This window comes from Rana temporaria, chromosome 3, assembly GCF_905171775.1.
Source record: "Rana temporaria chromosome 3, aRanTem1.1, whole genome shotgun sequence".
In the NCBI taxonomy this organism is placed as follows: domain Eukaryota; kingdom Metazoa; phylum Chordata; class Amphibia; order Anura; family Ranidae; genus Rana; species Rana temporaria.
The window spans coordinates 409,194,826-409,214,823 of NC_053491.1; the positions used below are offsets into that span (position 1 = coordinate 409,194,826).

General features: G+C 40.8%; 1 protein-coding gene across 1 annotated transcript; it reads left to right on the forward strand.

Moving 5' to 3' along the window:
* Nucleotides 1-6,862: 6,862 nt before the first annotated feature.
* LOC120933043 (interleukin-1 beta-like) lies at nt 6,863-14,506 on the forward strand. Its single transcript, XM_040345989.1, has 7 exons — nt 6,863-7,023; nt 7,143-7,197; nt 7,462-7,501; nt 8,011-8,224; nt 10,802-10,981; nt 12,391-12,533; nt 13,773-14,506. The coding sequence occupies exons 2-7, from the start codon at nt 7,151-7,153 to the stop codon at nt 13,974-13,976; spliced, it is 828 nt and encodes a 275-aa protein (XP_040201923.1). The 5' UTR covers nt 6,863-7,023; nt 7,143-7,150; the 3' UTR covers nt 13,977-14,506.
* The last annotated feature ends 5,492 nt before the right edge of the window (nt 14,507-19,998 follow it).

Genomic DNA, 19,998 nt, shown 5'->3' on the forward strand with positions numbered 1-19,998 from the left:
TTTTTGCCTTTTTCTGGACTCCCAAACCTTAAGAACTGGAACTGTAGGTCTGTACAGGCCTAAGTGATCCCACAGGGTCTCTACTCGGTTTCCCATGCATAGTTCACAAGTTATGGGTATGAGGCACTTGGCATTTTGGGATTGGGTGCAGGGAGGGGGGGATAGGGGTTTAAGTTTTTCTTACAAATATGTTTTTTCGGGCCTGACTACTTGAGAGGATGAATGGAGGGTGGTGAAATGGGAGAGAGGATGGGGGCGGAGTTTAGGGGTCGGTGTCCAGCTGGTTCTGATGCTAAAACGATTGTGCACAGTGATTTTATAAAGTGCATCTCATGGTTGAATTGCATTATTGAAGATATGCTCATTTGCATTTTGAATGTATAATGTCATCTGTACTCTGTTTGTCTGTTGTGTGAGCAATAAAAACCTTTTTGATCAAAAAAAAATATGTTTTTTACTTAAGGGTCTTTTCCATGGTCCTGGGAGACTATGTTCCCTTACTCTACTGTCTTTGTGATTCCTGTTGTTGGTAGGGTACTCTGCAATGGTTGGGAACCTGGAGCTCTGGAATGCAGAATATGCGTCTTGTGGTTTTATTGGTATCTGTGGTAATTTTTCCTATTATACATTAGAAGCACAAGCCGCATATCATTAATTTACAGGGCTCCAGGAATCTTTCTTTAAAGTGGGCTCACATAGCTGGGTCCTACCATGTCACGTTCTCATCCAATGCCAGGGGGGTTTCCACCTTGGTGATGAAGGCAATGCCCAGCTCAGTATTAAGTGTTGTTACTGACCCATATGGTTGGTTTCATTCTGGTTATTAAGGTCTAGAATACACCTTTAACATTGGTCTACATTTATGTGTCTACTCCTTTTTCTATCACTTACTTGGAGGACATGCTCCAAGTGACCTTGTTGGTTGCAGAGGGAAACATATGTATTATGGGGGATTTTAATGCTGTGGTGGACCCCTCTCTGGATTTGAGGACTGGATCTTCCGGCTCTCCGGTCCGTTTTGCGATATGGTTGTTTATTTATGGTTTTCAGAATGTCTGGAGGCACAAACGTCCAGACTTTAGAGAATATTCTTGCTATTCGGAAACGCATAAGCCCTTGTCCAGAATTGACACCGTACTTGCTGAAGGGGCGGGACAGAAACTGGTGGAATCAGTCCAATATTTTCCCAGGGCAATTTCTGATCGTTCACTGGGAAGAGAAGGGATCCGGCATCTTGGTTTCCTGAGGAATGGCAGAGGCATTTGGAGAGGCTGCTGAAGAGTGAGGGGAGGCCAAAAAAAGGGGAGGGATTTCTTCCCTTCTTTTCCCCCCCTTTTGAGTCAAAGAGGAGCTGGGTGTCCATCATCAGGGGGGAATTTCACTAAGCATCCAACAGATCTGAGTATCGACAGGCAATGCCGCAACTCTAGGGCAGATGATCTAATTTCAGTTCAGCCTCATCCGTGTGCTCCCTTGGCTGGGTCGGACCACTTGGATGAGGAGCGACCTTGTTGGGACCATATGGGTGAAATCGACCATTCCCTTGCTTGCCGGGGAGGGGGCGATGAGGGTTCCCGAGTGATCAGTCCAAGGTCTAGCAGAATTTCTTCTCCATCTCAGAAATTGGCAATGGAATGCGTCATGGGATTACCCCTATTTTATGCACTGAAAGGCTACGGGTTTGGCCCAAAAATGTTGAGGGTGTTGCAGACTCTTTACAGTTTACCCTCGGCAAGAACCCAGGACAAGGAATTCATGTCACCTCAAATAGATATCCATAGAGGAACTCGACAAGGGTGTCCTCTATCTCCCATTCTTTTTTTATGGGCCCTGGAACCCTTAAGCCCTGTACACAAGATCGGTTTGTGTGATGAAAACAAACCGATGGACCGTTTTCATCGGACGAACCGATCGTGTGTGGGCCCCATTGTTTTTTTTCAATCTGTGAAAAAAAAATAGAACCTGTTTTAAATTTTTCCTATGGATAAAAAACCGATAGAAAAAAACGATCGTCTGTGGGGAAGTCCATCGGTCAAAAATCCACGCATGCTCAGAATCAAGTCGACGCATGCTAGGAAGCATTGAACTTAATTTTTCTCAGCATGTCGTAGTGTTTTACGTCGCCGCGTTGGACAGGATCGGATTTTTAACCGATGGTGTGTAGGCAAGACTGATGAAAGTCAGCTTCATTGGATATCCAATGAAAAAATCCATCGGATTAGATTCCATCAGATATCCGATCGTGTGTACAGGGCTTTAGCCATTAAACTTAGGAGTCGTCCTGACATAAAAGGCATACATTGTGGTAAGCTTGAGCACAAATGTGCTATGTTTGCTGACGATATCCTCATGCCCCTTTCGTCCCTGGTCACGTCACTACCAAATCTATACATAACATTGCGCCACTTCTCCATGATCTCGGGTCTCTCCATCAACCACTCAAAATCGGTTGACCTCAACCTCTTACTTGACACGAACACAGTAGCACAACTACAAACTTAATTTCCATTTAAATGGTAGACGGAAGCCCTCCCATACTTAGAAATCTTCCTGACCCCCCACTCTAGATAAGCTGTATCTGGCAAACTATCCCCCTCTTTACAACAAGATGGTGGCTGATCTCCAAAATCTATAGTATACTGACCTCTGCGTCAGAAAATTTGTTTTACATGAAGAAGTGGGATCAAGACATAGGTGAGACACTCACTCTTGCCGAATGGTCCACAACGTCACAGTGTGCGTCAAAATCATACATCTCTTTCCATTGGGTTAGAAATAAACTGACATGGATCATGGTAAATGAACACCTTTCTGCGATTCTACAGGACAAACAAGCCTAATTTGACAAGGTGTGGGAACCCTGGATAAGATATTGTTGGACCCCTGTGAGATATCAGAGATTCACCAAACCAACCTTAGGGAGTGCACTTTTCTCTCTGAAATTCATTTTTTCTTACTTCTATTCTTTCCCTTTTCCTTCTTCTGGAGTGGTTTGTGGAAGGGGGGGGGGGGGGCCCAGGCGATATTCATAATTGCCTCCTTCTAGACTACAGAAATGTTAATTGGCTGTGTTAGTGTTTCATTCTTTCTGGAATTGTAATAATACAATAACAGATGTGCTAGCCGGAAGTAAATAACTTGCTTTTCTGTAAAGAGTTATAGCAAACAGTTTATGCCAAAATGTCGAACATGTTTTGCAACTTTCAATAAAAAACATTGAAACAAAGGATGGATTCATATTGCACTACAAGTTATATTATGTATTTTATGTTTAATTATTTATCTAATATTTTATTTATTTTTAACAATAAACAAAATGCATCACAATATAAAACTTAATATTTTTCCACTTATTCTAAGGCAAATACGAACTAAAATGTTTTAAAATAACTACACAGAATACACAAAGAGGACAAAAATGGTAAAACAAAATTAAAAAATATTTATGAACTGTACTATTTGTAATTTTTATGAAAATTATTGTTTTTTTTTTATGACAGACTTTGATGTAAATAAATGTTATGTAAACAAGATTTGTTTATAATGATTTTTCCCATGATGTGTCATGAACAACCTTAGTAGGAATCTGACCCCTCCTGTAAGTGCCAATCCTACTTGTGCCATCCTGCTCCTGCTTCTATGTAGGCAGACAGCATGAGCCTTCACATGTACTTGTTAGCAAAGATTAGCATACCTTTTAGCATTAAAACTTGACAGGGTGCACAGTGGTCACACGTGGCCGTGTTTAAAATTATGACGGAGTGGCATAAAAAAAATATGGTTAAATATAGCTATGCCTACTTACAGTTCACTCGGTCATGCCACAGTCCTTGCAACCATAAAATAAAAATGAACTTTAAAAAATAAAACAGAATATAGACAGAACACATTGGGACACTGGTGGGATTGTAGAATTTCTGGAATTTTGCTAAAATCCTAGGACACTCCAACATAATCTGGGACTGTTGGGAAGTATGAAAGAGGATACAGTTGTTGGGCATGACAAAGAGGGTACAGATATTGAGGATGAGAAAGAGGGTACAGATATTGAGGATGAGAAAGAGGGTACAAGTGTGGAGGAAGTAAAAGAGGAGATAGGTGTTGAGGAAGGAACAGACGCTGATGTGGTGGTAGAATCAGAAGGAATAGGTGTGGAGGATGAAGAAGAGGACAATATAGGTGAGAGGGAAGAAACAGAGCAGTGTATAGCAGTGTGCAGAGGGTTGATTTTAAATTTCAATGTTAACAAGAGTTCAGACCCCTTTAGATGGGTTATAAATATGTGAAGCTATTTGGATTTGAGTACAGAAATATCTAATTTCTACTGTATAGTGAAGGTCAATGACCAGACCTGAGTCTATAAATTTCCATCAACTGTGTCTCTGTGCCTCATATCGGGACTGTATTCACTGAAGTATTTTAAAGGCAAGAAAGTATTTTGCATTTTGCAGAGTAGAGTAGGGACTGGCCAAAGATACATCACTTTGATGCAGTTGTTCAGCTTGAACTTGTGTTTGCAATGTATGTAAACCCTGTTTTTTATGCAAGATTTGCTAGAAACATTTAAGAGTGTTTAGCAGTGTTCAGGTGGTTAATTAAAAATTTTCAGGGAAGATAAAGAAGCTGCAGGTGAGAGGGGGGAAGGTGTGGACTGGGAAGAAAATGGTATAGGTGAGAGGGAAGAAGAGAGTAGTTGTGGAGAAAGAAGATGGTACAGGTGTGGAAGACAAAGAGAGTAGAAGGTATGGAGGAGGAAGAAGAGGGTACAGGTGTGGAAGACAAAGAGGTTAGAAGGTATGGAGGAGGAAGAAGAGTGTACAAGTGAGAGGGAAAACTAGGATACAGGTTTAGAGGAAGAAGAGGATACAGGTTTAGAGGAAGAAGATGGTACAGGTGAGAGGGAAGAAGAGGGTAGAGGTTTGGACAGGTGAGTGTGAAGAAGAATGTGAGAGAGAAGAAAAAAAAATGTACAGGTGGAAGGGAGGAAGAAGGCACAGGTGTGGAGAAAAAGGACAGGTGTGGAGAAGGATGTTCGGGTCCCTCACTGAACTCATCTATGCTGTAGGTTCAGATAAGAAAGAAGTCAGTTATGGCTTGCTGCCAGAAGAATGGATTAGGGATGCTGGGCGATGACTGCTCTAAACCCCTCTGATACATACTAGCCGGGGGAATAGTGGATGCCGCACAGGCCAACACATCAGGCTTGCTCGTCTGACACCCAGAGCCTTGTCCTCTACATGCTGTGCATTACATTGTCTAACCTACCCTAGATCACATTCTTCACAATTCAATGGGCCTGTTTTTTACTCATTGTGGGCAAAGATGTAAAGAGGATGTGTAGTCTCCGAAGCTTGTTGTGGAAAGTAAATTGTGGAGCCATGGGGAAATTTGCTGGGCACCAATCAGGGAACTGCTTGCGATCAGGCTGTGAACTCCTGCGACGGCCAGCAGCAGGACATAGCTCTGATCTGTGGGATTTTGGTAAAATCTTGGGATAGTCCTGTAGAATCTGGGATCATTTAAAGGTACAGTATGCATTGAGATTTCAGGCAAGACCAGCAACCATTGAGTAAGTAAAGTAAGCAAAAAGGTTTTTACTCTGCATGGTGTGTAATGATGCTCAGGTATTGTTCAAAGACTGACAAATGTGTGCCAGCCCATCGTTCTCAGGGAGATATCTATCTGTCCATAGCTAGCCATGGTCAAAGGGGGATTTCAAACTAAATAGTTGAAAGCAGTTTAGCTTTGAGTTTTGTATATTTTTCAAAATACATTCATCACAAATCATTCATAACATAAGTCAACTGTAAAACTGTTAATAAATTTGCTGTGTACATAAGCTCAGCTGCAAGTCAAGTCATACCAACACTTAGACTGAACTTCTTTCTGAATCAATAACCCTGAGGATATATAGAAATCAGGGATTTCAGCACTTCTCTGGTACTCAAATGGCCAATGCTTATTCTGGAAGTTACTCAGGAGTATTGAAGTCAGAGAAAATTAGGCAGCCAGAATTCCCAGAATAAGGCCCAAATTTGCAGCCTCCATATTTCTCCCTTCACATGTGTACTTTACCCTTTGACTGCCAATGCCATGGCATTCAAATGGTTAAAATAAGCTGCAGCCATGAGCTTGTGTTAAAAAATTTCAGTGGGCTCAGAGCTTTAAAACTGAAGTTTAGGTATGGCTTTTTTGCATAGGTACAATAGTCCAGCTTAGAGGGGTGTGCTTCTATGCCTAGAGTGAACAGTTTGAAATAGAAAGGCAGTGGGACTGGCGGGATCACCAAGCATTTCTCAAAAATCAAAAACACAATGAGAACAGGATAGTTAGTAGTAGGTGTACATGGTAATACAGAAATATATTATTAAAATGAAATGTTGGGGTAAAATAGAATTTAAGGAAGCCAATGCATTTAAATGGGCTGTCAAAGTACCAGAAAACATACCTGCACTATTTTTTTTCAACACAATGCACCACAAACTGTGTTTTACAAAAAAATATTCAATACAGTGTGTCGTTTTAGTATTGCTAGTATTTAGTAACAGCAAGTTCACTTATCTCAGTAAATTTGGTAAAGTTATGTTAACTTTGGTCTCCAACTAAAAAAAAAAAATGTATTGCTGCCATTGGATTAATAAAGTACATTTTTACAAATTAGTAGCTGATTCAATTTGTACATTCCCTACTCCTGTAGTAAATTTTATTGTAGCGGCAGTATATTCCCCCTGAAAAATTGAGAAAACCCCACAGGCTATGTTGAAATACAGTGTAGTCGTCACATCCTGATACGCTCATTAACACACAACGATAGGATATCGATGCTGTGTGTAGTTCTTATACAAGGGGATGGATGTGAAAATCCTACATTGCTCAAGAATTTACAGCCACGCCTTCATGGGCTATTAAAGTAGCTGGAGGGAAGTGCTCAGACACATTCACCAAGGCAAAGCATCTGATAACATTCCTCTTATAGAGGAGGAAAGTGACAGCTCTCAATTTATAGATTTTCTAAATCGCAAGGTATGATTTTTTTTTTCCGTATATTTTTAAAATGCTACTTTATCTATTTGTACTGGAACAAGGCATTGATGCAACAGCAAATTGTAAACGCATATTGTTTTAATTTTGTCTCTCCACAGAAAGTACAATGGCAGTAGTTCCTGAAATAAATGACCTCCCAATGGACAGCTACAGGTACGGTCACTAAATTATTTGATGATTGCAAATTATTTATTCTAAGACAGATGAATGTTAGGATCAACAATATAAATTCATAGAATATTTTATATTAATAATATCTCTCTCCATATATGTATTATTTATATACATTTATTTTATATTTAGCTAGATATGTTGAAAATCACTAGCTCCTGTTACAAACAATTTAGTATTAGTTTAATGTTACTTTGCCGTGTTCACTTACAGTGTAATAAAAAAAAACATTTTTTTTGTGTTTAGTGAAGAAGAATTTTATGCTGAATGCTCCTCTGAAATGAAGGTAAATTGTGATTGAAATAATGTGATTTTACAATGACTTGTGCTTGTTTGCTACAATATCCCTACAACTGGAATAGCATGCAAACATTTAAATATACAATTGAAATAAAAAAACATTTGAAATTTTCTACCTGCCCAAGGACTGGTATTTTTGTTCAGCCAGTCTTGGAATCCACAAAGCTCTGCCAAACTTTCTAATGAGAAAGGTGACATCACTACTTTTGGATCCAAGTATGGCAGCTTCCTGTGCCACCTATCTTTTTATTGAACAATGAGAGAGCATCATCACACTGGTGATTAATTGTCACAATTGACATGTATGTAATGCAGCTGTGTAGTTAACTGTTTGCCTGATGTTCTGCTATAAAAACAATACAAGAACCATAAGAAAAAAGACTTTATTTGAGATAATGATATATTACAATTATTTCCTTAATATAAAACGCACATTATTTAGCATTTTTAAATGTAAAATGTTAAATCTCAATTTCTTTTTTCATTATTTTACAGGTCGATATTAACCACTTTGGATGGAAAGGTTGCACTTCCTCTCAGTCAAGCTGCAGATCTAGTATAACTCGGGAGATTAGAAAGCCAAGAAAAACTATGCCATCCTTAAAGAAAGCAATCAACTTAGTAGTAATTATTGGAAGGGTGTCAGGAAAGAAACATTTTGAGTGCCTCTTCGATGACCAGGATCTGCTGAACCACATCTTAGTGGAGGGTAAGTTACTTAACACCTTAAATTAAAAGACAAATTAATTAAATTAAAGACTGTTTATCTGGCAACTAAAGATAGCCAGATATACTAACATATTTAACTACCATTATGATTAGGAAAAAATCAATCCAATATGAGATACTTTTACCACAAAATGTATCTTCTTTATTCCACCTAAATTTATTAAAGGGAAAAAATATATATTTTCAGACATTTGATTTTATCAATGAGCATTAATGATTTAAAAAAAAAATACTTGTTTCTGTGTATTGTTTATAAATAAATTTTCACATGGAGACAGACACATTTGCTCATTACATATGCAGGCTCTGTTTCCTGCTTAGCAGTGTTACACAGTGACTGTACTTTGCAGCTTCTCTTTTTCAATGCAATTCTATATGTAAGGTATGACCTGACTTTGATGTTGAATTAATATAGGAGTCAAGAATCTTCACTTAATAAATTGTAGCTGTATTTTTATTTTTTTTAATATCCAATCATGTGCAGATAAAATAAACTCTCTTTCCTCTTCACATGATCAATAAATTGACGTGAAATGAGGATAAGAGTATTTAAACTGTTATCAGTCTGTTTATGTAAGACTAATGCCGTGTACACACGATCGGTCCATCCGATGAGAACGGTCTGATGGATCGTTTTCATCGGTTAACCGATGAGGCTGACTTAATAGTCCGTCACGCCTACACACCATCGGTTAAAAAAAACGATCGCATCAGAACACAGTGGCGTAAAACACAACGACGTGCTGAAAAAAAGTTCAATGCTTCCAAGCATGCGTCGACTTGATTCTAAGCATGCATGGATTTTAACCAATGGTTGTGCCTACTAACGATCGTTTTTTTCCCCCATCGGTTAGGAATCCATTGGTTAAATTTAAAACAAGTTGACCTTTTTTTTTTAACCAATGGTTAAATAACCGATGGCCCCCACACACAATCGGTTTGGACCGATGAAAACGGTCCATCAGACCATTCTCATCGGTTTAACCGATCGTGTGTATGTGGTATAAAATAAATTTTTCTCAGGTAGGTATGCTCATCGCATTCCCAAATACGAAGAAGAACACTAGAAAGAAAATTAACAAGCCTATATTAACATAAGTTACAATAATCAAAATATGGCACAACAAACATATAAAACACGAAAAGTGCACAAAAACATTCTTATAGAACAGTGATGGCGAACCTTGGCACCCCAGATGTTTTCGAACTACATTTCCCATGATGTTCATGCACTCTGCAGTGTAGTTGATCATGGGAAATGTTGTTTCAAAACATCTGGGGTTCCAAGGTTTGCCATGACTGTCATAGCGGAATGTTAAAACTCAGAATGTGTGCTACATGAAACCCATTAACGATTCCTTTTAAAAATTATATCCTTTTGTATTGCCTAATGCATGCAATATTTATATGTGTATTCACATAATATGTAGCAAAAAAAGTCTACATAAACTTAGTAGGATTTAGAGTAGCTTTTCTCAACCAGGGTTTCATGGAACCCTAGGGTTCCTCCAGAGCTTGCTAGGAGTTCCTTGAGCAATAAGTAGTTTCTTTCTCTCAGATAGGTAACCACTGACACCAATGATCTTTTTAGCCATCTGTATGGTGAGCATTCTTTCCACTGACCACTAATAAAAGAACCATTCTTCCCAATGATCCAGCAATAAAAGAACCATTCTTCTCAATGACCACCAATAAAAGAACCATTCTTCTCAATGCCCACCAATAAAAGAACCATTCTTCTCAATGCCCACCAATAAAAGAACCATTCTTCTCAATGACCACCAATAAAATAACCATTCTTCTCAATGACCACCAGGGTAATGTATTGTAAACGGTAGCTATAGCAATTACTGGCATGGGTTCCCTGAGACCAAAGGGTACCTCCATGTCAAAAGAAGGTTGATTAGATTGGTTTAGGTTATATCATGTAGCTGTATTTTAAAGGAAAATTACAATTTAGTCAAATATGTATTGTGATAAACAATTATAAAAAATACATGGTAATACAGACATATATTATAAAAATGAAATGTTGAGGTAAAATAGAATTTAAGGAAGCCAATGCATTTAAATGGGCTGTCAAAGTACCAGAAAACATACCTGCACTATTTTTTTTCAACACAATGCACCACAAACTGTGTTTTACAAAAAAATATTCAATACAGTGTCGTTTTAGTATTTCTAGTATTTAGTAACAGCAAGTTCACTTATCTCAGTAAATTTGGTGAAGTTATGTTAACTTTGGTCTCCAACTAAAAAAATAAAATTTATTGCTGCCACTGGATTAATAAAGTACATTTTTATCAATTAGTAGCTGATTCAATTTGTACATTCCCTACTCCTGTAGTAAGTTTTATTGTAGCGGCAGTATATTCCCCCTGAAAAATTGAGAAAACCCCACAGGCTATGATGAAATACAGTGTAGTCGTCACATCCTGATACGCTCATTAACACACAATAATAGGATATTATTAAATATGTATTGTGATAAACAATTATAAAAAATAATGCTTGCTGATAGTTATTTCTAACGTGCTCCTCTTTTTTTTGCTTTTAGAAGACATTTCCATCAGTAACGTGGATGAGACAAGTGCAGCTGCACCGAAATTCCGATACAGTAACACAACGGTACATTTCATTCGGGACAGCAGGCAGAAGTGTCTCACGCTGCAGGAACACCAGGGAAATGCCCACCTTGTGGCTCTGTTTTTACAAGACAACAACCGTACCAGTGAAGGTATGCTCTCATTTACAGTTCAGTGTTCTACAGTATACAAAATAATCTGTTAGGTTAGAGGTTGGAGATCTTTCATTGTCTGGTATAATCTAACAAAAGCTACTTATTTGAAAAAAAAAAAATTGTAAATATAAAAAGGTACTAAGGGCCAGATTCACATAGAACTGCGGCGGCGTAACGTATCGTAGATACGTTACACCGCCGCAAGTTTTCATCGCAAGTGCCTGATTCACAAAGCAGTTGCGATGAAAACTACGCTGGCAGCCTCCGGCGCAAGGCGGGCCAATTCAAATGGGCGTGTGCCATTTAAATTAGGCACGCTCCCGCGCTGGACCTACTGCGCATGCTCAGTTTCGCAATTCCCGTCGTGCTTTGCGCACCGTGACGTCATTTTTTCGAACTGGCGACGCGCGTAGCGTACTTCCGTATTCCCCGACGTGTTACGCAAACGACGTTAAATTTTAAATTTCGACGCGGGAACGACGGCCATACTTTAAACAGCAATACGATTGCTGAGTAAAGTTAGGGCAGGTCAAACGACGACTAACTTTGCGATGGGAAACTAGACTAGCAGCGATGTAGCAAACGCGAAAATCCGTCGGGAATCGCCGTAACTCCTAATTTGCATACCCGACGCTGGTTTACGACGCGAACTCCCCCCAGCGGCGGCCGCGGTACTGCATCCTAAGATCCGACAGTGTAAAACAATTACACCTGTCGGATCTTAGGGATATCTATGCGTAACTGATTCTATGAATCAGTCGCATAGATAGAAACAGAGATACGACGGCGTATCAGGAGATACGCCGTTGTATCTCTTTGGTGAATCTGGCCCTAAAACTTTAGATTTAAAGCAGAGTGATTATTTAGCTCTACTAAGTAGGAACATAGCCTACATTTGTAATTAGCAAATATCAGTGCCACCACATACATAAACCAACTAACTGCACACAGACATGATTTTTTTTTTTTACATAAAAAAATAAATAAAAAATGCTGCTGACGCCACATGGGAACCTAAGCAGTATCCATATGCCACTTCTCACAAACCTCAGCTTTGTTGGGGCTTCTAAATGCATTCAAAGTGAAGAAAAGTTCTGAGGAGCATTGCAATAATCAGGGGTTTTATTATTATTAAAGGCAAAAATAGTGCCTTTGATGTTAAAACCTCTGATTATTGTAAGCTGCTCTTTAGACCTTTTTTTTGCTTTAATGTTTTAACGTTCCAACTGATGACATTCACATACACAGTATAACACATACATAAATACATATTTTAATCCATTTCTTTAACAACCAATTTTATTTCATGATAGTAAAGCACAACTGATTAAATTTTGTGGTTTATGCATCTTGTAAAAAGAAAAAACAAGAATGCATTTTTAATTGATTTTCTTTATTGTTTTCAGCAAAGATAAACATGGGCGCCTACATGTCTTCACCTTTCAATGGACAGACAAGGCCAGTTACATTGAGTATTGTAGGTCGCAACCTCTACTTATCTTGCGGAGTTGAAGAGGGTGACCAAGATACCCCAGTGTTATCACTAACGGTAAGCATTGGTCGCTGACTTTTACTGCTATTAGAAACATCCAACAGGAAAATGTCTACATAGACACAGGTTCATATGTCAATAGGTCTTCATAAGTGATTTCTAATCTGCATGTATATGTCATTTTAAGCAGTCTGAAAGCTTTTAGGACAACTATACCTTTTGTTTACCCTTCCTGGAGAAATTCTTACCCTTGTACTTGTTCCAACAATTTTCACTGTGTGGCCCTACCCTGAACCGCACAGTCTTACTTTTAGAAAGAGACCCTACCAGGTCTTTTTCATTCTGTGCATACTCATACCAGCCATTCCTATGGGGAGAGCTGTACTCTTCAAGACTGCTGCTGGCCACCTTTATCACAGCTGTCTATAGGAATGAATGTGTTTGCATGTGCAAGATGAAGAGGACCAAGTGGGGAAACTCCATCCAGGATGGAAGTATGTAAAAGAGGTAGGGACATGCTTTAACAACTTGCCGGCCGGCTCACGCACATTTATGTCGGCAAAGTGGTTTGTTACTGAAAAACGACATACTGGCACATCGGCCCTTTTAAGAGCCATAGCTGCACGGTGGAGGGACCCGATGCGCATGCCACCGACCACCCGCGATCACAGACACGAGAGCCAGAATGGGGATTTGTATTTGTAAACACACAAATCCCTGTTCTGACAGGGCAGAAGAGACACATCTTCTGTTTGTATTAATTACAACCAGCGATATGTCTCCTCCCCAGTCAGTCCCATCCCCTCACAGTAAGAAACACTCACAAGGGAACACATTTAACCCCTTGATGGCCCCCTAGTGTTCACCTCTTCCCTGCCAGTGATATTTACACAGTAATCAGTGCATTTTTTATAGCTCTGATCGCTGTATAACTGTCAATAGTCCCAAAAAAGTGTCTGTAAGTGCTTTTTAAAGGACAACTTGTAGCAAAGGTTCAGTTGTTTTTTAAAGATTGATTGTAAATTCTGGGTGAATGTACAATCTAAGTTTGGGCCATTTGGGCTTGTGGATACTTTCCTCAACACAGAAAATTAGGGAATTGCATATCAAGTCTTGGTAGGTCAGATTTAAAATACTGAAATTACAATCACACAATCCTAACATTACATTTCATCGACCTAACATAGGCCTTGACTAGGGGAGGGGGGATCTATTACTAATTGTGTTTCTGATTTCGCTTTATTTTTTTTATTCCTGAATCTCTTCTTACTTTTGTCTTTGGTATTTCTTTAATAGGAGGTTGAAAACATCCAGGAAAAGAAGAATGATGTCTTACACCCCTTCCTGTTTTACAAAAGAATAAATGCCAATTCCAGCAATACCTTTGAATCAGTTGCTTTCCCTGGCTGGTATATTTGTACCTCCCAGGCTGAAAACCAATTTGTGCAAATAAAGCCACAAAGTGATCAAGTGCACATAAAGGATTTCCTGCTTTATTGAACCCAATAACCTCAGAACCAACCCATGCATGTATGTACCATGTACAGTGCAAAACCCTGTGTTTTTTTTCTGTTATATATTTGAATATGCTTCTCAGTTGACCCAAACTGTTGTTCAGATGTGACAGAATAAATTTAATGTACCGAACTTTTATAAAGTTCATAGTCTCGGTTCGAGACAAAAAAGCAACTCCATCAAGAGTTATTTAACTATATTGTATTTATATTTATATAAGTTTGTAATATCTCTTGTGATTCATATTGCACTGCAAGTTATATTATGAATTTTATATTTAATTATTTATCTAATACTTTATTTATTTTTAACAGTAAACATAATGCAACACAATATAAAACATACATTTTTTTTTCACCTTATTCTAAGGTAAATAGAAACTATAATGTTTTAAAATAACCACACAGAATACACAATATCATTTTTTTTTATTGATGAACTGTATATTTTGTATGAAAACTATTGTATTTTTTTTTAATGGCAGACTTTTATGTAAATAAATGTAATGGAAACAAGATTCTTTTGTAATGATGATCTTTTGCATTCTGCACTTTTTCCCATGATGTGACATGTACAACATTAGTAGGAATCTGACCACTCCTGGAAGTGCTAATCCTACTTGTGCCACCCTGCTTCTATATAGACAGACAGCAAGAGCCTGCACATGTACTTGTTGGCAAACATTAGCATCAGAACTTGAGAAAGAGGGACACTTTGACTGAGTACACAGTGGTGGTGACGTGTGGATGGGGCTAAAATTGCGACGAATATTTAGAGTGGCATAAACAAACGCAGTTAAATATAGCTAAGCTTACTCACAGTAACCTCTGTAAACATATGCATCAGTCCTTGCAATCATAAAATACTCCTCATGTACTATGCCACAAATGAGAGTTTCAGAGACACATATAAAGCTAAAGAATTAACTTTAAAAAATAAAACAGAATATAGACAGAGAACAATGGGACACTGATGTAAAGCAGAAATTCAGGATCTTTTCTAAAATCCTGGGACAGTCCCACATAATCTGGGACTGTTGGGAGGTATGAAAGAGGATACAGGTGTCAGGCATGAGAAAGAGGGTACAGACATAGGGGATGAGAAAGAGGATACAGGTGTCAGGCATGAGAAAGAGGGTACAGATAAAGGGGATGGGAAAGAGGGTACAGGTGTGGAGGAAGTAGAAGAGGAGATAGGTGTTGAGGAAGGAACAGAGGCTGATGTGGTGGTAGAATCAGAGGGCACCGGTGTGGAGGATGAAGACGTTATAGGTGAGAGAGAAGAAAGAGCAATGTATAGCAGTGTGCAGAGGGTTAATTATGAATTTCAATGTTAACAAGTGGTCACACCTCTTTATCACCCGATGGGCTATAAATATGTGCAAGCTATTTGGATTTGAGAACAGATATATCTAGTTTCTACTGTATAGTGAAGGTCAATTGCCAGACCTGAGCCAGTAACTTTCAATCAACTCTGCCTCTTTCCCTCATATCAGCGCTATATCCACTGAAGTATGTTATAGGCAAGAAAGTATTTTGCATTTTGCAGAGTGGAGTAAGGACTGGCCAAAGAGGCGTTTCTTTGACACAGTTGGTCTGCTTGAACATGTATTGAAATTTATGTAAAACCCAAATCCCTGTTTTTATCTAAGATTTACTAGAAACATTTAAGAGCGTATAGCAGTGTGCAGAGGGATTTACATATTTCAGGGAAGATAAAGAAGGTGCAGATGAGAAAGGGGGGGGAGAGGGTACTGGTGTGGAGGGGGAAGAAGATGGTATAGGTGAAAAGGAAAAAGAGGGTACAGTTGTGGAGGAAGAAGAGGGTACAGGTGTGGAAGACAAAGAGGATACAGGTATAGAGGGGGAAGAAGAGGGTACAGGTGAGAGGGAAGAAGAGGATACAGGTTTAGAAGAAGAAGAGGGTACAGGTGAGAGGGGAGAAGAGGGTAGAGGTTTGGAGGAAGAAGCGGGTACAGGCGAGAGGGAATAAGATGGTAGAGATTTGGAGGAAGGAGAGGGTACAGATGAGTGTGAAGAAGAATGTATAGGTTAGAGAGAAGAAAAGGGTACAGGTGGAAGGGAAGAAGAGGGTACAGGTGTGGAGGACAAAGAGGGTATAGGTGAGAGGGAAGAAGATCATACAGGTTTAGAAGAAGAGGGTACAAGTGAGAGGGAAGAAGAGGGTAGAGGTTTGGAGGATGAAGAGGGTACAGGTGAGAAGGAAGAAGAGGGTAGAGGTTTGGAGGAAGAAGAGGGTACAGGCGAGAGGGAAGAAGAGGGTACAATGATTGTGAAGATGAATGTATAGGTGAGAGAGAAGAAAAGGGGTACAGGTGGAAGGGAAGAAGAGGGTACAGTTGTGGAGGAAGAAGATGGTACAGGTGTGGAGGACAAAGAGGGTACAGGTATAGAGGAGGAAGAAGAGAGTACAGTTGAGTATGTGAACCCTGTTTTTATGCAAGATTTGCTAGAAACATTTAAGAGTGTTTAGCAGTGTTCAGAGGGTTAATTTAAAATGTCCAAGGAAGATAAAGAAGCTGCAGGTGAGAGGAGGGAAGGTGTGGACCAGGAAGAAGATGGTATAGGTGAGAGGGAAGAAGAGAGTACAGTTGTGGAGGAAGAAGATGGTACAGGTGTGAAAAACAAAGAGGGTACAGGTATGGAAGAGGAAGAAGAGTGTACAGGTGAGAGGAAAGAAGAGGATACAGGTTTAGAGGAAGATGAGGGTAGAGGTTTCGAGTAAGAAGATGGTAGAGGTGAGTGTGTAGAAGAATCTATAGGTGAGAGAGAAGAAAAGGGTACAGGTGGAAGGGAGGAAGAGGGTAAAGGTGTGGAGAAAGAAGGGATAGGTGTGGAGAAGAAAGTTTGGGCCCTTCACTGAACTGCTCGATGCTGTAGGTTCAGATGAGGTAGAAGTAGGTTTTGGCTTGCTGCCAGAAGAATGCATTAGGGACGCCGGGCACTGACTGCTGTAAACGTCTCTGATACATACTAGCAGGGGGAGGTTTGTAAGCCGCACAGGCCAACATATCAGGCTTGCTTACCTGACATCCAGGGCCTTGTCCTCTACATCCTGTGCATTACACCATCTAACCTACCCCCAGAACAAAATCTTCATGATTCAATGGGCCTGTTTTTTACTCATTGTGGGCAAACATGTAAAGATAGATGTGTGGTCTCCGAAGCTTGTTGTGGAAAGTAATTTCTGGATCCATGGGGCAAGGTTCTGGGCACCAATCAGGGAACTGCTTGCGATCAGGCTGTAAACTCCTGCGACGGCCAGCAGCAGGACATAGCTCAGATCTGTGCTATTTGGTAAAATCCTGGGATAGTCCTGCATAATCTGGGGCCATTAGAAGGTATGCATTAGGATTTCAGGCAAGACCAGCAACTATCGAGTAAGTAAAGTGGTTGTAAAGGCAAAAAGGTTTTTACTCTGCATGGTTTCTAATGACACTCAGGCAGTGTGTCTATCTGTCCACAGATAGCTATGGTCAAAGGGGATTTTAAACTAAAAAAGTTGAAAGAAGTTTAGTCTTGAGTTTTGTATATTTTTCAAAATGCACTACAAACCATTCATATACTAAGTCAAATGTAAAACTGTTAATTAATTTGCTGTGTATATAAGCTTGGTCGTTATTCAAGTCATACCAACACTTAGACTGAACTTCTTCCTGATTCAATAACCCAGAGGATATATAGAAATAAGGAATCCCAGCATGTCTATGGTACTCACATGGTCCATGCCAATTCTGGAAGTTACTTAGGCAGCCAGAATTTCCAGAATTAAGCCTGAATGAGCACCCTCCATATTTTTCCCTACACATGTATACTTTAACCCTTTGACTGCCAATAATATGGCATTTAAAAGGTTAAAACAAGCTGCAGCCATGAGCTTGTTTAAAATTATTCAATAGGCTCAGAGCTTTAAATCTGAAGTTTAGGTATGACTATTTTGCAAAGTTACAATGGTCCAGCTTGGACCAAAGAAAGTATGTATGTGCCATACCTGTGGAATCCCCGTGAAATTTGGAATTCATACAAGTAGGCAACACTACTGGCAACACTACTAGAGTGATAGCTACTGGCAACACTACTAGAGTGATAGCTACTGGCAACACTACTAGAGTGACAGCTACTGGATTCCAGGTGCTGTGCCAAGCAGCTTCCCTGCTGCATAGTGAACACAGGAGGTCGCAAAGTGTTTGGACAAGGTGAAGAGGCAGCTGATGTCACAATCTCCACCTCATCCACCAGGGCTGGACTGGGACAAAAATTTGGCCCTGGACTTCATCCAGACTGGCCCACTTTGACAGGTCTCTCCCATGGCGGCCAGACAACTCCCGCACCCCCCCCCCCCCCACCTCGGCCACCCAAGCCCCCTCTCCCCCTTCACTAGTCATTCTACTTTATTAGAGTAGAACGGCTGGTACTGGTACTCTTATAGGCAGTACCAGTGGGGAAGCTAGACATTTCACCCGGGGCAAAGAATCAGTTCGGTGCCCCCCCCCTTATAGGACAAGATTAGGCAGAAGTGAGAAACTCACCCAGGCCATAGCTGTTGAGTCAGCTGTCTGTCCCCTCCCCCATGCTCCTCTGTTGTCCCCCCGCTTCTCTGCTCCCCCCAGTTGAGCGCTGCGGGGAGGGAGAGGAGGTGAGCGCTGCGGGAAGGGAGAGACAAAGTAGCGGTAGGGGCAGCGGTCTGCTGTCACTGAAGCCGGCCCACTGAGTCATCGGCCCACCGGGAAACTCCCTGTAGTCCCAATGGCCAGTCCATCCCTGTTATCCACTCAGAAAACGCCCTACATTCTCCAAGAAAAATCAAGGCATTCTGTAAATGATCATCTTATGCATTAAAGTGACACTATGGGTTCACGTTTAAAAAATAACAAACATGTCATATTTACTTCCACTGTGCAGTTCATTTTACACAGAGTGGCGCGATCCTTATCTTCTGGGGTCCCGCGGTGGCTCTCGCATTAAATAACCCCCTCTGGGAAGCTCTCTCCCGAGGGGGTTACCTTGCGGGCGCACTCACGTGTCATACACTCGGCGTACATAGCACATACATGTATGACTCGGCCCCACCCCCCCGGCGGCCGCATCATTGGATTTAATTGACAGCAGCGGGAGCCAATGGCTGCGCTGCTATCAATCTATCCAATAAAGAGCTGAAAAGCCGTGGGGAGAATGGCGCGGGATAGCGCCCACGGAAGTTCGGGGCTTAGGTAAGTAAAACGGGGTCTCTGGGGGGAGCGGATGGTGCAAGGTGTTTTTTCACCTTAAAGCGGAGGTCTGACAATTTTTTTTTTTTTTTTAAAGTCAGCAGCTACAAATACTGCAGCTGCTGATTTTTAAAATAAGGACACTTACCTGCTCAGGGCGGCCGCAATGTCGGCACCCGAGGCTGACCCGTCCCTCGGATGCTGCCGCCGCCATCTTCGTTAAGGTAATCAGGCCTCACTTCCTGGTTCCCTACTGCGCATGCGCGAGTCGCGATGTGCGATCCTGCTGTCTTCTGGGACCCCGGAAGTTGCGTAGATACCTACAGATAATGCGGCTATCTATGCCCGGAAGTGGGTGCAAATACCTGTATTAGACAGGTATCTGCTCCCCCCTGAAAGGTGCCAAATGTGACACTGGAGGGGGGAGGGTCCTGAAAAGCAGAAGTTCCATTTTTTGGGTGGAACTCTGCTTTAATGCATAGGATGCATTAAAGTGGTTGTAAACCCACTATTTGGACTTTTACCTACAGGTAAGCCTACAACAAGGCTTACCTGTAGGTAAGGAGAATATCTCCTAAACCTGCACGGTTTAGGAGATATTACCCCCGCAATGCGGGCGGCGCATGCGCAGGGGGGACTCCACGGCTGAAGGACCGGCATCGCCGGACCCTGCCGATTTTAAATCTCCCGCGCGCACGCGCGGGAGTGACGTCATCGCCGCTCCAGCCAATCACAGCGCTGGAGCGGCGATACCCGAAAGACACGCCGGAGCAAGATGAC

Excerpts from the sequence above, each read along its gene's own strand:
- LOC120933043 (XM_040345989.1), top strand. The coding sequence starts at position 7,151 with ATGGCAGTAGTTCCTGAAATAAATGACCTCCCAATGGACAGCTACAG. Across the intron at positions 7,502-8,010 it reads AATGCTCCTCTGAAATGAAG|GTCGATATTAACCACTTTGG; the intron begins GTAAATTGTGAT and ends ATTATTTTACAG. Across the intron at positions 8,225-10,801 it reads GAACCACATCTTAGTGGAGG|AAGACATTTCCATCAGTAAC; the intron begins GTAAGTTACTTA and ends TTTTGCTTTTAG.